At 42.3% G+C, this 18357-nt stretch overlaps 1 protein-coding gene across 1 annotated transcript; it reads left to right on the plus strand.

Moving 5' to 3' along the window:
- The first annotated feature begins 766 nt into the window (after positions 1–766).
- On the plus strand, positions 767–14765 carry LOC121620287 (sodium- and chloride-dependent betaine transporter-like). Its single transcript, XM_041956284.1, has 15 exons — positions 767–896; positions 2131–2265; positions 4023–4160; positions 7161–7219; positions 7250–7272; positions 7367–7499; positions 8259–8393; positions 8542–8645; positions 8868–8992; positions 9122–9234; positions 10931–11068; positions 11177–11279; positions 12105–12205; positions 12822–12989; positions 13083–14765. The coding sequence occupies exons 1-15, from the start codon at positions 767–769 to the stop codon at positions 13197–13199; spliced, it is 1722 nt and encodes a 573-aa protein (XP_041812218.1). The 3' UTR covers positions 13200–14765.
- The last annotated feature ends 3592 nt before the right edge of the window (positions 14766–18357 follow it).

The raw sequence follows: 18357 nt of genomic DNA on the forward strand, positions 1-18357 counted from the left end.
TATTTTATTATTATTTATTAGATATTAAAAAGTTGTTCCCTCTTCTAATATCCATAATGCCCCTTTGTCTATTTGTCCATTATGTAACTCTTACTCTCTAACTTGTTCTCACCTCACAGCCTCGCAGTCCTCCCTAAGGCAATTCCAGCCAGTCGTGTTTTACTGCTACACTTTCGTCTTCAGTTAATGAGATTGAAGTTAAGATAGAAGCATGGTTTGCATGCCATCTTTTTTTTTTGTATAACAGCCCATTGCACGTTCCCTTGTCATATTCCATGTGAGTGCACCTCAGCTCTGAAACTCCCCGTGTTTGCCTTTGCCTTATGACCTATTATCATTATCAAGTTATTATACAGCAAACATCATAAACAACAGTGCGCACTGTGTGCACATTAAGGCTTTAAATGTAATTGTTCACTTCATCTCCCAATAGATTTCAGAGTAATTTTATTTTTATTACTCTATATTAACATCATTTTACAATTACAAAATGTTGATAAGTTAAAAAATGTACTTGAGCAAAATGAGACAATCCTGTCACCTGGATACAACGCTGCTAATTTGAAAAAGAACATTCATTTTGAAAGACATGTGATGACAGGGTTAAATCACAGAAACTCTAGCAATGAGCACTTCCTGCACTTGCCCCAACAGCCATGGCCTTGGGCTAAACAGTCAGTTTTCGTATCTCTAGATGAGCTTGACATCAGGCTGACAGTGGTGTGCCCTGCTAGTACCGATCAGGCACTGAGGAGGTAACACAGAGATGGAGACGCAAGTGGAAAAAAGGGAACAGTGGAAGAGGAAAAGGGAATATATTCTAGCATCTGCAGGCAATGTGGTTGGCCTGGGCAATGTGTGGAGATTCCCCTACCTGTGCTATAAGAACGGAGGAGGTGAGCTGGAACACACAAAGTCAATGTACTGTAATATTTGACTGAATGCTTTCACCCTAATGGAAATAGCTTTTTAGCTAAAGATTGGTTATTGTTTTCTTCATTACACCTGCAGTATAGCAAGAATAGTTGAAGACAAATAAAATGGGGATTGTGCTAAAGGAACTGCAAGTCGATAGAAAAAATCTGTCACTCTCTGTACATTCTGAGATTATTGTCTGAGAACATGAGTTAAACTAATCTGCTGTTCCCTCTTTGCAGGAGAACATGGTTAAAGTTACAATAAATACTATTGCTGCTTGTGATTGAGATAAAAAGTCATTATTCAAACCTCATTTGTAAAAGTTTATGAAAGCTCATCCCAACTCTGTCTATCGGACCAGCATCTAGCACAGGGTTAGCAGAATGAGAATAAGAAGAATAATAATGGTGGTTGTGGGCAGCAGAAGGACTCTGAAGATGCTAACTTTAATGAGAAAAGCATGAAACTGTCTCTGAATCTGTTCTGACTGAAGGACTGCCAAGGGCAGCAGTTATTTGTGCTAGTTCTACAGTTTGCACTAAGAGAAACAGAGCCAAGTTAGTTCACTAATAGCATGAATATGCGGCGTGAATAGTTGTGGTTCCACTCCAATGTGGTTAAGCAGGTTTACATTTTCACCTCAGTCCTCAGAAATATCTCAACATCTGCTTCATGGACTGCTGCCAAACTGACAGAAAAACTTTCAAATACCTGTAAAATTACTCATATTACCATCAGCCTCAGCTGTACTATGTATTTGGAGATGATTAGCAAATATTAGCATGAGCACATGCTAATCTAACATGTTAAAAACATATTTTCTTTTATCATTATTAACTGTTAAAGACTCCCAGAGTTCTCACACACCAGAAAGTCTGATTGATCGTTGATTGGATTAGAGCTGAAACCATGACTTGATTAATCAATTAGCTTATTTCTTAGATGTGTATTTTAAGAATGAATATATTTGGGTTTGGACCACAGGTCAGACAAACAAGACATCTGAGGACATCACTTTGAGTTCTGCTAAAGTTTGACAGACATTTTTCACTTTTGCTGATATTTTAAAAGTCAACAAATGAATCGATTAATCAGGAAAATAATGAAAAAAACGTTGTACACTGGATCAAACGCTGACTTAACTGACACGACTCCAGTGCTCCATGCCATTCCACAGCATCACTGGTCTCAGGTGTATTTCTGTGTCTGCAGGCGTCTTCCTGGTGCCTTACTGCCTCTTTGCCGTGCTGTGTGGCCTGCCACTCTTCCTGCTGGAGACTGTGATTGGTCAGTACACGCAGGAGGGTGCCGCCACCTGCTGGACCAAGCTCTGCCCCCTGGCACAGGGTAAGCACATTACTTCAGGTTAGGTCACTGTTAACAAAAAATTCCCAAATTTGAGTCTGTGACTTTCAAATACTGTATGTCTTCTCTGTCTGCGTGTTGCTGAATAGATACGTTGAGCATTTAAACTGAAGACACTATGTCCCAAAAAATGGAGTAGAACTAAATTATGCTGATTGTTAGTTTGGTCTTTTTGTGGGAGTGACAAAAACAGAAAATATCACCAGAAAGTTTTTGTGTTAAATTTTTCCTAAAAATCTTACTTTAATCTTGTTGTGGGGATAAAAATGATGCTGGAGGCTTGAACCTTACTCTGCGAACACCCTGTGATGCAGGACAGCATTCACACTATTCTCATTGTGCTGTAGGTGTCATTTAAGAGATAAGACTGTTAAGAAAGGGAGGCTTTTCTTATCCATGACTTCTGGTTAACATGTCTGGTGATTCTCCAACAGACAGCGACATCATCTGTGCACTTGCTGATGTAGCCAGTCACAGATGCCGCATTCCAAATCGACATTTTTTTTGCTCGTTCATGGTGATAGGTTCCTCGAACATGCGCCGGTCCGTGTGGTGAAAGCGGTCTTGTAGGGCTGAGGCGGCTCCGGCTGTCATCTGTTTCAAAACCTGTTCAACAAACAGGAACAAGCATCACAGAGATGTGGTCTGACTTGCCTACACGTGGAAGCCAGGTGCAGAGTCTTCACCAGACGTTTTTGAGCCATTTGAAGTTTAGTTTGGCTCTGTAGAAAACAAGTAGTGCCAAGCTCTTTAGCTACAGAGACCCAACAGTTCCCTCGTGAGCAAGCACTGGGCGACAGAGGCGAGGAAAAACTTCCTTTTAGGAGGCAGAAACCTCGAGCAGAACCAGGCTCTGGGTGGGCGGACATCTGCTACGACCGGTTGGGTGGGTGAGAGAGAGAGAGAGAGAGATCTTGTATCTCCTTTCAGAACATGTGCTGCAGCATTCTGGATTAGCTGGAGAGTATTTAGCAATGAACTGGGACATCCTGATGTGACAAATCCTTGGACTAGTTCTTCTACATCGTTTTGAGACAGGAAGTGCTTGATTTTTACAATCTTATGCAGGTGGAAAAAAAGGCAGTCCTTGGAATTAGGACATATATTGATCAAAGATGACTCCCAAATTCCTTAAAGTGGTGCTGGAGGCCAATAATAATGGTGAACTTGTGAGATGGATAAAAGGGATGGTACATTACACTCATATATTCCATCAACAGTGAGCAGTGGAGATCACCATAGAGTCTGTACACCATTCACACAACCCCCCTCCTCAGATCTTACTGGAGCATCAAGCTTCCCTGTTTGCACTGACAAAGGTTAGTCCATTCAGTTAAACGGTCAAATCAGCAATGGTCACATGGAGCCATGTTTCAGTGAAAATGAAGGCAGTAGAGGAGAGCTGGTCTGCTGGGGCTAGCCGTAAGCCTAGCACGAAGCTCTGCTCATCAGCCATGATTACATTTTCCTGTAAGACCACCTCCGGCGTCTCCTTGTTTGGATGGCAGCAGCAGGCAGTGATGCAACTTTGGGCCCTGTTTCCTCGTACCAGGCCGAGGCAGCTCCTCTGTATTGTATGGAAGCAGATTCCAAATTTTCAGCGACGCCGGACAGCCATAACATTCAGACACGTCGTGGCTGAGAGGCCGCTGTGTCCATGCTCGCCACCGTATCTCTCAGTGCCACGTATGTCAAATTAGAGCTTAAACTAAGGTGTCCCGGCTGCTGTCTCCCTCCAGGGACTGGCTATTCTTTACTGGTGATTCAGCTGTACTCCAGACTCTACTCCATCATCCTGGCCTGGGCCCTCCTCTACCTCATCTACTGCTTCAGAGATCCCCTGCCCTGGACCACCTGCAACAATCCATGGAACACAGGTCAGTGCGGCATGGCGGTGGGTGGATGTATAGCAAATTAAAAGGATCTCATCATTTGTTTCATTAAAGCACATGATTTGACTAGTTCCAAACATGAGCCATTTAATCGTCAAGGTGCACTTTAAATGGACAAAGTCTGATACTCTAATCGTCCCTCTGCTCTATGATGGTGTCTATTTTTACACGCAAATCTGATAAATAAATGACTGACTTCCTTACAAAACGCATCCTTCTCAAAGCGGCAAAGTAGACTCAACAACTATTGATACACCTTTAACTTTTGTCAATAACGCCCTTCCAAAAATGAAGAGGTCTCTCTGAAGCCACATTTTCTTCATTTGAAGAGGAAACTGTAGCTGTTGTCTGAGGGAGAGATGCTTTGGAATATGTATTTACACACTGTTTTAAAGGGATATTAAACCTAAAATTTGACATTTGTTGATACAGATCTTGACACCTGGATCTTCTGAAAGTTCACCAGTTACATTTATATGACACACAGTTATATTATTAATGAATAAAAATCTAAACCAAAAATCTACAAGGCTTGCATCATTAAACAATGTTCAATTGAATCAAACGAAAAGTCAAGGATGATGAGTAATACGTTTGAATTTGTGTAGTTTGACTGGTGAAGTTAATCTTCATCCCACGTGTGTTGTTTTCCAGGGTTTTCTCGTGATTCTAGTGTTCTTTGTGTAGGGCCCTTTTTGGATTCTGACTATCCAAAATCCTCTGAAGTCATTTGTGTTGAGACTGCTTGGTGAGTCCACTTCCTCTGTGAGACCTGACACATGTGGTTTAGGAATTAGGGTTGTCAGACCTTGTCTTGTGGTTGTTGTCATCTCCTTTCTATCCATTACGGTGAGGGTGTGGGTGTTACAGCTTCAGTGATTCCCAAACACTAAAGCTCACCTTTGCTGACACATTCAAATCAGGGGGGGTCATTTTTAATATGCTGCATCAATATGTTGCACTTGCACATTTAAATGTGGATGTATTTAAATTACTATAGAAGGAGGTGCTATAATTTGCAGTATTATTAATTTCTCATCCCCGGACCTGATAAGGGCTCCTCTGGCCAGACTCATGTACATCCTATCAAGCTCTTCAAATCTTTTTGATGCATCTTCAGTTAAATTGTATGTAGATGCAACAGATGACTCATTAAGTTGGCTAGAATTGTATGTTTTTATTGCATCTTCTCTGACTTTGAATTTAAAGAATTTCCAGTTTTGATAGACATTTGGGATGATTGGACTCATTTCTTTTGCAAGTAATTCTACGCTTTCTTTAAATTTTTATAGTCCACTGTATTATTTTACTTCCAGTACCCTCTGGTGCTTGCTTTCTCTCTAGAGCCCTTCAGGCAAAGCCTTACCAATTTATGATGAGACAGCAGAGCATGAGAAACATCTGAAACCTGTAATCCTTGTGATGACAATGACCATAACCAGTTCTTGACTGAAAACACCTGCTAGAGTTGCTCCATGTGTAGTTTTTGACACTATGTTCATGAATCTCCAAGCATTTGAAAGCAAAAGGCGATCGCTTATAAATAGGTTTAAAACCAAATGAGTGTGTAGATTTAGGAGGCCATCGATTCATTTAATTGTCTGGAGCATCACCAATGAGAAAAATAGGTTCTTTGTACATTCTTTTACAGAGTTTTAAAGACAGCTTAGAAAAGACATTGCAAATAATAGAAGGTTGTTCACCTGTAAGACCAAGATTTATTGAAACAACAGACTTCAGTACATTAAATCTATTTATTGGCATTGCAACCAGCCGAATGATTTGAACCATGAGAAATTCATTTTATCCCCTAAGATTTCCAAAATGTTTCATCGTCACTACATGAAAACTATACCTGAATTACGTCTGCCTCCCTGTCTGTGCGCTCATGTTATTCCCTTTCATGAACAGAGCAAAACAATAACCCTCAGCTGCAAGTTGTGCACCTTAAACCATTTAGCATTTAATATCAGGACAACTGTGATTTGTGGCCAGAGCCTGTTTCTTTTCCATTTCCCCACGAAAGATCCAGGATCCCACTATCACAAGTAATCTTCCAGATTGTGTTTCTCAAACATCGCATTGTGTGCTCAGGCCGCGCTGCATTTTCATGGGGCGCTCCAATCGTATGCGCTTGCTAACAAGGAAGATCACCCTTTCCTGATCTCCAGGTGTGAGCAATGCCAGACGTTTGATATCACCTCTGATGCTCTCTGCAGGTGCCTCTCTCTCATTCCGTACAGATGGAGGTTCCATCCCCTGCTGTATCGTTTGTATGCCTTCCATGCTGTTGGATAAGTTTGCTCAAGAGTAGTGAAGCGTTTTGTCAACCCAACCACCACTTTCAGGATATCAGCATTTGAAAATGTCCTTCTATTCTCTTCCACCTTTGGTACACTGTTTCTTCTTAGACTTTTTATTTGGTTTATTGATCGTAAGATAACAAAGCTAGGAAGTTAAGCATGTTTAAGGTTATTTCACAATTCACCCATGTTAGGTGCTGTCCATTGACTCATAATTTCAAAACTAGCGCACAGTGGGCAGAATATTTGGTTTAGCCGTCTCTTTCTGATATCGTACAGTTTGGAAGCTCACCACACACCACCTTAACAGGTCATCATCTTGATCCCAGCTTCCTCTGATGTCATGCACACGTAGGCAAATATAACCCCACGGCTTTTAGAGCCGTCACCACATCTGGGCAGAGAAACAGTCAGCACTAGCTAGTGCACTTGCAGTGTCAGCAATGACTAAACTAATATTATGCAGACAAAGAAAATTGTACTGTGACTTCTACAATTTTTTGCCCAAATACAACATCATCATTTGTCCTGAGGACACAGGCTGCTTATAATTTAAATGTACATTAATTCTGCCAAAACATGCTGTGCCGAGACTGAAAATAATAGCCACACTCTAATGTCCATTTCAGTCACTTGGTGCAATATGAAGATTAACATTAATCATTCACCTTCCTATCAACAGACAAATGTGTGGACCTCACTTCTGCAAACAGCAGTGCAATATACAGCAGCAACCTGACAGTAAACTCGACGGCTGGAAATCTCACCAAGTCTTCAGTGTCTGAGTTCTGGGAGTGAGTGATCAGTTACACAGGGCAGCAATCTTTTCTCCATATAGTGATTCTTCATGCGTGTAACCATCACTGACTGTATGCTGTCCCCATGCAGGAGAGGAGTGTTGTCCATGTCGGGGGGAATAGAGGAGGTTGGTGCAGTACAGTGGGAGCTGCTGCTGTGTCTCCTGGCCTGCTGGGTGGCCTGCTACTTCTGCATCTGGAAAGGGGTCCGCTCCACAGGAAAGGTCTGTGAACACTGATGGGAGTCCTATAAAAATGAAATTTAACACACACATGCACACACCAGCCACCCAGTTCCTATGAGTGCAGTCTCTCACACCAAAAGTCCTGCTGTTAACGATTTATAGACCTTCAAGTTCAGCTTCAAATATTGTTGACAACTTCCCTGAGTTGCTTTCTGTCATCTCAACAGATGTTTTGTCAGAACTGGTCATTGTAAGATCCGCATTGATGATCCCAAAGACAAAACTGCTGAGGAATTCTATAGTTTATTTCAAACCTCTGAGCTCCAGAAAGTGGCTGGCAGTCATGAATGTTCCCAGGATAAGCATGCATTGCATGTGCAAGGGTCACCAGACAATCAAGGACACACACCGGATTGGGCTATTAGCAGGATGCTGATATTTCTAGCACTGTTGTCAGGGATGTGGGCCTTCCTTATCATTCCTGTGTCTTCTGTGATACAGTATGTCTGTCTCTTCTGATACCATACCAGATGACTGTCAAAAAAGGTTTAAATGCAAGCGTACAAAGTATTCTTCAGATTCAGGAAAACGTTGTTTCATTCTTCCCATTGTGCCAACATGACATGAAAGCAGCATTATCATTTGATTCTGTTACTGACAGCTGAAGTGTGTTGCAGAAATTGACTTTTTGTCAAACCTACAGCTCTACTCAAAGAAGCAATTGAATTTCACAGGAGAATAGCAGCAGCACCGATTGTATACGGCCAGCAATATGCTAAATAACCACTGAAATTTTAGGTGGTGTACTTCACGGCTGTGTTCCCATACGTGACACTGGCCATCCTGCTGGTCAGAGGGCTGACTCTGCCGGGGGCCTGGCAGGGCGTGGTCTTCTATCTGTACCCAGATTTCTCTCGCCTGGCAGACCTTCAGGTGAGACACCTTCGACCAATCTTGCAGCTTTACCGTGTCTAGTTTTGTTTTGTTTTTTTTATGTTGAACTGCAAATGTCACACCTACCTGGGCCAACTAACACTGCAGATGAGCGATTTACATGCAACTTTTCATCTTTGTTAATCAGGTGTGGATGGAAGCTGGTGCTCAGGTCCTCTTCTCCTATGGTATTGCAGGGGGAAGCATTATCACACTGGGCAGCTACAACAAAGTTAAGAACAACTGTTATAAGTAAGCCATTTGATCAGTTTCACTAGTGCTCAACACGCTCCAGGCTTTTTTAAAATCTGTCCTCAGAATGCTGTGTTCCTAGTGTTAACAACAATCAGAGTTAAGCGTTATCAGACAATTTAAAGATGGGGCCTAACGGTAGGACAGCCTGGTCTCTGTCCAAGGACACAGTACATTCTCCCACCCAGCCCTGCTCTGTATGCTCTGTGTGTCTGTATGCAGGGACAGCATGTGGTTGTGTGTGCTCAACAGTTGCACCAGCTTCGTCGCCGGCTTCGCGGTCTTCTCAGCTCTGGGCTTCATGGCCCACAAACAGGGAATTCCCATCAACATGGTGGTTGAATCAGGTACATATGATTTAAAGCCCAATGCTACTGTCTCTGTTAGACATGATAATCAAATTTACCCTCACGGGACAAATCTAATGCAACGCAAGTGTAGAGGATAGCAGTTGAAATGTGTCTTCTGTCCCTCAGGCCCCGGGCTGGCATTTATCGCTTTTCCTCAGGCCGTAGCCATGATGCCCCTTCCTCAGCTGTGGGCTGCCTGCTTCTTCATTATGCTCATTCTGTTGGGACTGGACACAGTGGTAAGATGGAGAGGACACGCAACATACTGTTGTGTCATGCACAAAGTATTCATTTAATGTATAAGGACATGTTGACCTGTTTATGCAGGTACAATGAACATTTTGATACTGTGAATCAGGATCAGGAACAGAACTTACTGCTGTTTTGACAGCTCAGTAGAGTTGTGGTGTCCCACAAAGCTCAGTTCTGCTCCCCCTTCTGTTTGCTACATACATGCTGCCTCTTACCTTTTTTATGCCGGTGACACTTAGTTAAAATGCACAATTCCTAGCAGCCTGGCTTATCTTATTGCCCGCCTCTCTGATATTAAATCCTGGATGTCCCAGGAAGTTTTCTTCAAATTTAGTTTTGATCAAACTGAAGTCATTCTGTTTGATTACCCAGATTCCATCAGCACTGCGGCTGCTTATCTTGGCAGTTTGTTAAATTATATTAAGCGAGCTGCTTGAAATCGAGATGTAGCATTTGATGCTAACCACTATTTTGCTGATCTACAAAGTTTCACATTCTTTTGTCTATTATCAGCTTGACTTTTGCAACGCACTTTAGTCAAGTACCAGCCAGGACTTCCCCCATCATCTCTAGCTTGTACAAAACACTGCTGCTCAACTCATTTATTCAATTCAATGCAAATCAACAAAACAACAAAAGTGATGTCATGACACCTTCAATTTGGAGCAGGTCTAGACCATACTCTTTAACTTGTAGAGACCCAACAATTCCCACAGGACTCTGGGTGGGCGGCCATCTTCCTTATAATAATAATATGTACATAGTAACGAAAGAAATGTGACTGGTAATAACAATAACAGTTGGCATCAAGCAGGGCCACAGCAGTAGGTGCAACCATGATCCACAATCCAGGCACGGCCACAATCCATGAGACAAGAAAGCACAAAGACTCTGGGAAAGAAGTCATGTTACTAACATGAATGGACATGAATGTGCATAGATTACGGGACAAAGAGGCAGGATCACATCCACCCTGTATTTGTCTCTCTACACTGGCTGCCTGTTAGATCTTGAATTCACTTTGCAACTCTATTACTCTTTTTAAGGTCTTAAACAGCTCACATTTATTGACCTCTGTGCTCATGTCCTTTGTCCTTATTCTCATTTTATCTGCCTTGTCTGAAAAATGTTATTATCATTATTAAAGGTGTTGTGCAGGACTTGTTTTGGAAAATGCAAGCCTTGGAGAGTTGGGATAAAAGGGTTAATAACTCCATTGGCCCAAAAGTACGACAAAACAGGTACAAAGTAAAATAAAAGTAATCATTTGTTTGGGTCATCACACCTCAGGACTGAAACATCTGACAAGTTGGTAGTCAAAACACAGCTTCCTGGGAAAGGAATGGTCTGATTGGATCAGGCACAAGTGCAAAAAGAGTCAAAGGGGGTTGTGTCAGGTGAAAAAATATTCATACAATCTTATTTCTATTTGACATTTGAGGCCTTATTGATTTAAACCAACAACTCAAGGACCAAAAGTGGGAATAGATGAAGCTTTCTTTGCTTTGGATAATGCACCAGGTATACCAATGAGAAGAAAGAACAAACAGAGGAAGAAAAAACCTGGATTGAAACAGCCTGACTGTCGCAGGAGAAAAGGACAGTGATGATGATAATCCAAAGCAGAGAAGAGGACAACATGTGATGAGTTCGTAAAGTCTTATTCTTCTCTGTCTGTGTTAGTTTACAGGCTTGGAAACTATAACATCGTCCGTGATTGACATGTTCCCAGGACAGATGCGCAGACCCTGGCGCAGAGAAATCTTCCTCGTCTTCTTCTGCTCTGTCTGCTTCTTGTCGCAGATCCCTCTCACCGCTCAGGTACGATGCAGGCCTGTGCGATCCACCCAAACACACCAGCTAGCACTTTCATACTGGAGGAGCATTTTAAGTGACACCGCAGATATTTACCTGTTCTCTGTTGTACAGGGAGGAGTGTTCCTCTTCCAGCTGATGGACTACTATGGTGCAAATGGAGTATGTGTATTGTTTGTGTCTCTGATCCAGTGCGTGGCAGCTGGCTGGGCCTTTGGTGAGTGCTATTATATACCAGATGTAGTTGTACTATCTGTCACCAGTGCTAACGCAGAAAGTAGCATAACGTAGAATGGTGGAAAGGGCGGTTGCATCGACTTCCTGGTTGCCTAACAACCTCATTGTAATGACAAGAGTTTTAAAGATGCTGGTAGATGGATTTTGTTACACTGAAAAAAGTTTGCCTGCCAGCAATTTTGTGGGCATCTCTGTAATGGTGGTCTATGGGAACACTGTTTTTTGGACTGCAGGAGAATGCTGCAGGACCACGAGTGGCCACTGTGCAAAATTGGAAGCAAGGCTGAGCAGTGGTGCCATATCCAAGTCTTATTACACATCCATGCAGGCTAACTGGCCCAGCCTTGATGCTACAATATGCTAACTGGCTGCTGACTGTAGCTGTATGTTCAGTGCACAGATATCAAAGTGGTATTGATCTTCCCATCTAACTCTCTGCAATAGAGTGAATACGTGTGTCTCCTAAAATGTCCAAATATTCCTTCAACCATAGTTTATTTGCCATAACCATGATTCTGTAGTTGCCAAGCACAGATGTTGTGTAGAACTTGTTACTAAAACATTAGACATTTAGAAAACGTAATTGAACAGAATCATCCAATATCAGTGTTCATGTGTGGTAATAGAGATGTCAATGTGAGTTCCTCTGCCACAGTTCCTGTACCCACACACGACCCTTTTGTAGACGTGTAGATGTTCATTCCCTGTCTGTCTGAAAGTTCAATGTCAGTTGCACTTCTGATCACACCTGCAGGACTTGGCCAAAAGTGTGCTCTCTTGCTAACAAACTGTAATTATCATGCAGGGGCTGAACAGATGTGTGATGCAACCAAATCTATGACAGGACAGAGGCCGTGCCTTCTTTTCAAACTGTGCTGGCGTTACTTCACCCCTCTGATCTGCATGGTAAGTCACACACTGTTAACAGCTGCAGGAGTCTCACACAAAGCAGGAATGGAATGAAATGAAGACAGCTGTGGTGACCATTAGGGTTCGGCCATCAGCATTCAATAAGAAGGTGAAGAGAGTCTCTGCAGGGCCCATATTCATCAAGCGTCAAAGTGCATTCCATCAACTGTCTTAACTCAGGAAATCATTCGGCTAATTCGGCCAGTATTTAGCATAGTGCAGTCCTAAGCTCTTAGGCGTCACCAGGAGATGTAGGCCAGGCAAAGAAGAAGAGAAGAAGAAAGATGGTTTGGGCTTAATGACAATAAGCTTATTGAAAGACAAGTGACAGAAAACTACAATGCATCATGTGTAACATGATTTATAAATGACTTACGAGTCCCACTTTGAGGTGGTGGTGTTTTTAGACCTGGGTAGTTCACTTTCAGTGCAGGGATTCAGAGACGCATGTACACAAGCAAAACCTGAGTCACCAAAACATGTTATATCATCGTGTCCTGATTTATAAGCTCCAATAAAAGGTTTACCTCCATAAAGCTGGATGACATCACCATGGCAGTGCAGTCTGTTTGTCTGCAGATACACTAGCTTGTTCCTCTGCTTGTCCTTCAAGGTTTGCTTCATCTGCTCGTGTCTGGACTACCAGCAGCTGACATCCAGGGGCTACGTGTACCCAGACTGGACCTACCATCTGGGCCGGGCCATAGCCTTCTCCTCTGTGATTCCAGTACCCGCCTGGGCTGTTTACAAGATCTGCTTCACTCAGGGCACCCTCAGACAGGTACGAGCGAAAAAAGTTTAATCATTCCGCCTGACAAGACACCTCAAACTGCAAATAAGGTCAAAACTGTCCTTTTTTTCTGTCCCCCAACAGCGTCTGTCAGTCCTGTGGTACCCTGTCAGAGATCCTGTTGATCCCAAGACAAACAACGAACTCCTAAATGAAACAGAGATGAAACCAGCAGCAGCCCCTTTTCCCAACATGTTATAAGTCCTTGTCGTTACCGTAGATATATACAGCCGATGCCTCATTTGTGCCTGTGAGATGGATCTCTAGTGCCACCGTCCAACAGAGGTGTTCTGACCCGTTCAAATAGCAGAATATGCCAGACTTTTATGTGACTTTTATACGTTCTAGCAAAAGAAATGCCAAAACCACACAGCAGGGATTAACATTTCACAGGTGAGAATTTACGCACTGTTGAATTTGATATATTACAATAAGTAATCCTCCCTTTAACCCTCGTATTGTCTTCCCATCTACTAAATGATATGCAAACACTTGAAAACGGGTAAAAATTGACCCGAAGACAATAGGAGGGTTAAACTCAAAAGTGTAAGTGACTGTTCTTTACTACTGTAAGTAAAGCTATCTTAAGCCAGGCAAGAAAGAAAAGATGAACATTTTTATAAAGTAATATATAACTAAGATGCTGGAAATGATATGTGTCAATCAGCTATGTTGCTGATGTCACATATTTGTTAAATAGTTCATTATTATCTACTTTAAAGTGTTAAATCTGTTTCAAAGCACTGACATGACATACATACAACAAATGTGACCACTCTGCACAACACTGCTGATTCACTGGATACGTGTTTTGTGTATAATACGTGACTTAAAATGTAAATTAGCATGTATTTATCTTTTTATTCAGTAGTAACAAAGTGATGAAAGCAGTTCCTTTCAGTGTACTGAATCACGAGGCTCGAGACTAGAGTTGAGCGTGTGTGGTATGTCTCAGCACCGATTGTACTCTGAGATGTGGTCACATAGATTATTGTAGTCGATCTAGAGTTTGCATTTCCTTCCTCTTTTCAAGGCAAAGAATATACTTTTCCTTTGAAATATTCTTTCATCCATCACATCCCCAGCAACATAATCCTCCTGTATAAAATGAGTGCAGAACATGGCCACGGTGTTCGTTACAGATGCAGCAGTGAAGTCCTGTCTCGTCACCAGCGACACCCAGCACCAAGGCTAGTAGCCTTTTCCACAGTACCCTCACTCAGTGAATAAGTGGTTGCATCCCTGGTGACAAATAACATCAATCACTGAGTGAGTAGTCCAACAGTTTTAAAATTACCACAACCACAGAATCTGCCCTGACCTAGTGTAAATAACAATTATAGCATTCTAAAGTGATGCAAATATAATATTATTATATAGACATTGTACAGGGGTTTATTTATCATAGTCAACTCAATGTACTCTGTTACATTGCACAGTGTAACATGGTCCATAGGGCTGTTGGTGTATCTCCAGGTGGGTTTTGTTGGGCTGGTTTGACTCAAAAGTCACGGGCAGATGTATTTATGTAGTTTTGTGTAGTCTTTATGAATTTATATCATATACTATATACTTCATGTTAATATGCACAGTATCACAGTATGGGATGCTAACATGTTCACAGCTAGCATGTTGCCATGCTGCGCTACATGGACTTGTTAAATGTCTGTGTGTATGCGTACATGTGTGCATGTGTGTGAAATCTTAGTTAGTAATGGTGGGGTGAGAAAAACAATGAAAAATAACTCTTGCTATGCATCTATAATGGTTATTCTCCTGCATTGTGAATGAATAAAGTTGGAAATTAGAAGTTGAGGAGTAATTTTTAGTTTGAACCAATTAAAATGCACCAGTTAAACATGTGGAGTGTGTAATCCTTCACCATGAATCAATTGCTAAAATGTAAATGAGAAAAAAACTGAACTCTCTGTGTCACAAAGAAAACAGCTTTAATAGTTCACCTGCTGGTCCAAGATGTTTGATCACACCATTCAATCTAAGATGGAAATCAGTTTCACTGGCCATTTCTGCATGTTTCCAATTTGTTTCCAACTCTCATCCGATCCCTGCTGTCTATATGGTGGTCCATAATAGATGTCAATAATGCACAATGTGGTGCAAGTGTGGCATTGTTTGGAAGCATTTGTGGAGATGGCATTAAACACTTTCACAACTTCAGAAGACTCACCTGCATCCCTCACACAAAGGCAACAGTTTGATGCTGCAGTGTCATTTGATATCACATTTTTTTTTCTCTGTCTCGCACTTGTTGAAAATTATTAAAAGTCTGGAGGATGGTCCAATGCCTAAAGCATTATGGGCTCCTCAGATGTATGCAGCCACAACAGCAGGAATAAAACAGCTTTATTTTCGTTCAGAGGGGCTCAGCCAAAGAGGGCAAAAGGTCTGTTGTTTGAACCCACTTGAGCACATCCTACAGCTAAAACGTTGAAAAATGACTTTAGAATAGAGTGCTGGTGACTTTTATGCATCTGGATGAACCCAAGTTACAATGACTGAATGGGGATTTTTGCGTATATTGACAAATTAATAGTTGTTTACCTTTGTAAAAATCAGAATCGTATCAACTTTTAATATCCGGTAGTGGGTTGTCTTTTAATATGCAAAGTAAATCCAAGGAATGGGTTTCTTTCTTTCATGTGTTCAGAGAGACTGATGAAAGAAATGTTGAATGAGAGAGCGCACTGAGTTAGAGTTGTGGGGGCATTAAGAATGTGACTCTGTGTCACATTAACTAAAACAACTTCTGGTTCTTTCTATAAAGACAGACAGCAAATGCTATAGTCAGCAGAGGAGTCGCTTCTCTCCTGCGCGCTGATTCGTCAGCTCCTGTCATTAGCCTGCCAAGCAGACTGTCATCTGCAGGTTTAAATAAACAATCATCATCTCGAGCGGTGCAGCCACTGACAGAAAAAGGTTACAGCGGTAGACAAATGCAGCAACCCTGGGAACGAGACGTGTTGTCAGCTTAAAGAGCGCCATGCGTGACCTCGTTTCTCAATCAAATGGAGCTGTAGCAGGGTGCAGGTCGCCATATGGTTCATGATCCATTAGCTACTGTACATACTGTAATGTATGTGTCCGCAAGAAGGTGACGGAAAGGGTGTGTTAGTGGAAATAATGTGGTCAGTGCATGAAAACACTAGTGGCTGGATGGCTGTGAGTGTGAAAGTAGGCCAGCTGAACTCACACAATAACAGAGGTGCAAAAGACAAAGTTCCTGAGGTGAGTTTGTCAGTAGCATTTGGAAATTTGCTCCAGATATTTGTGTTCCCCTCTGTTATGCCCAGCCTAGGGGTACCTGAACATAACATGAAGGTGCCATCCTTCACTGGTCTCACACAGTCACACCAAGCGCGTTTTCACGGTATAATTAATATATAATTTTTATTTATAACAATAGTTACTTTTTTCTGGGACACAGAGATGAACAAAACAAATCTGAAATAATGTGTAAATTAATTTAGGAGTGAGACCTACGCCAAAAAAACAAACAAAACCATGCTATACTTTTAGGGAGTTTACCACTTTCCTAAGCAAATAAAAAGATCAAAATGAAACACAAATTCTAACCTCCCTTTCTAACAAAAACAGGAGAAAACTGGTTGAACACAAAGTCGTGGCTCACTCAAATTTGCCCAATACACTGGATAACTGAGACAAAGGAAAACGCCGGTTCGATCGGTGTGTGTGCGCGTTGACTCAGCGAAGAATGGCTCCGCCCATCTGACCCACTCTGCCCCCTGGGTGACGTCCTCCTCCGCTTTATGAAAGATGTTCCTTCCATGTCCGCCAATCCGCTTCGGGTTATGGCGCAGCATCGTTTGCATATCAACTAGGCACTTAAAAGGAAGCACACACAGAGCGAACAGGGAAAACACACAGCTATATAAAACTACTTACAACCACAGTTGTAACACTCCCTTCCTCAAGAATTAAATACTCCTCTGTAGTATTTAATTTAAAGAGGACCGAGATAATGCATCAGCTAAGACATTTTCCGTGCCCTTCTTATGCCTAATCTGCAAATTAAAATCTTGCAGAAGAATAGACCAACGCATAAGTCTTTGGTTGGAATTTCTCATCCGGGAGAGAAACACCAGAGGATTATGGTCTGTAAAAACCTGCACGGGCTGTGAGCTAGAACCTAAGTAAACTTCAAAATTCTGCAGGGCGAGCAGCAAGGCTAGGGTTTCCTTTTCTATAGTGCTATAGTTTATTTGGTGTTTGTTGAACTTTTTAGAAAAGTAACAGATGGGATGGTCAATTTTCTGCTCGTCTTCCTGCAGAAGAACAGCACCGGCACCCAACAAACTAGCATCCACTTCCAACTTGAAAGGGCGCGTAAAGTCGGGCGCAGCAAGAACGGGCGAGCTACACAGTAGTGCCTTGGCTGACTGAAAAGCAGCTTGACAAGCGGGGGTCCAAACAAAACTCCTCAATGGACTAACAAGGGCAGAAAGAGGAGCAACAACCTCAGAAAAGTTCTTACAGAAACCTCTATAATATCCACACATGCCAAGGAAACGGCGTAACGCACGTTTTGACTGAGGAACTGGGAACTCAACTACAGCCTGCACCTTAGCTGCCACCGGGCGGACTTGGCCCTGACCCACCTGTTTTCCCAGATAGGTCACAGTTCCCTTTCCAAATTCACATTTAGCGAGGTTGAGAGTGAGAGACGCCTGCTCTAAGCGACGAAAGATAACAGACAATGTGTTCAAATGATCGGACCATGTGGATGAATAGGCGACTACGTCATCCAGGTATGCCTCACAGTTTGCCACTCCAGCCAGCACTTTATGCATAAGGCGCTGGAAAGTAGCGGGAGCATTTCGAAGTCCGAATGGCATTACTGTGTACTGGAGGAAAGCATCAGGTGTAACAAAGGCTGAGATTTCAGAAGCACGGGGAGTTAATGGAACCTGCCAGTAGCCTTTCAAAAGGTCTAGCTTCGTCACATACTTGGCAGAACCCACCCGATCAATGCAGTCCTCCATTCTCGGCAATGGGTAGGAGTCGGGCTTTGTAACGGCATTTACCTTGCGGTAATCATTACAGAACCGTGGAGTGCTGTCGGGTTTTGGAACCAATACACAGGGCGAACTCCAGGCACTGATGCTCGGGACAGCTAACCCATGCTCGACAAGATAACTCACCTCTTGTTGCATTAAGGCTCTTTTAGTCGGATTAACCCTGTAGGCATGCTGTTTAATAGGTGAGTGACCCTGTACGTCGATGTCATGAAACAACACAGAAGTCTGACGGGGATGATCAGAGAAAATACGTACATTTTCATTAATTAGCTGAATGATGTCAGCTCTGGCAGACTCAGACA

This window comes from Chelmon rostratus, chromosome 17 (genome assembly GCF_017976325.1).
Source record: "Chelmon rostratus isolate fCheRos1 chromosome 17, fCheRos1.pri, whole genome shotgun sequence".
Lineage (NCBI taxonomy): Eukaryota > Metazoa > Chordata > Actinopteri > Chaetodontiformes > Chaetodontidae > Chelmon > Chelmon rostratus.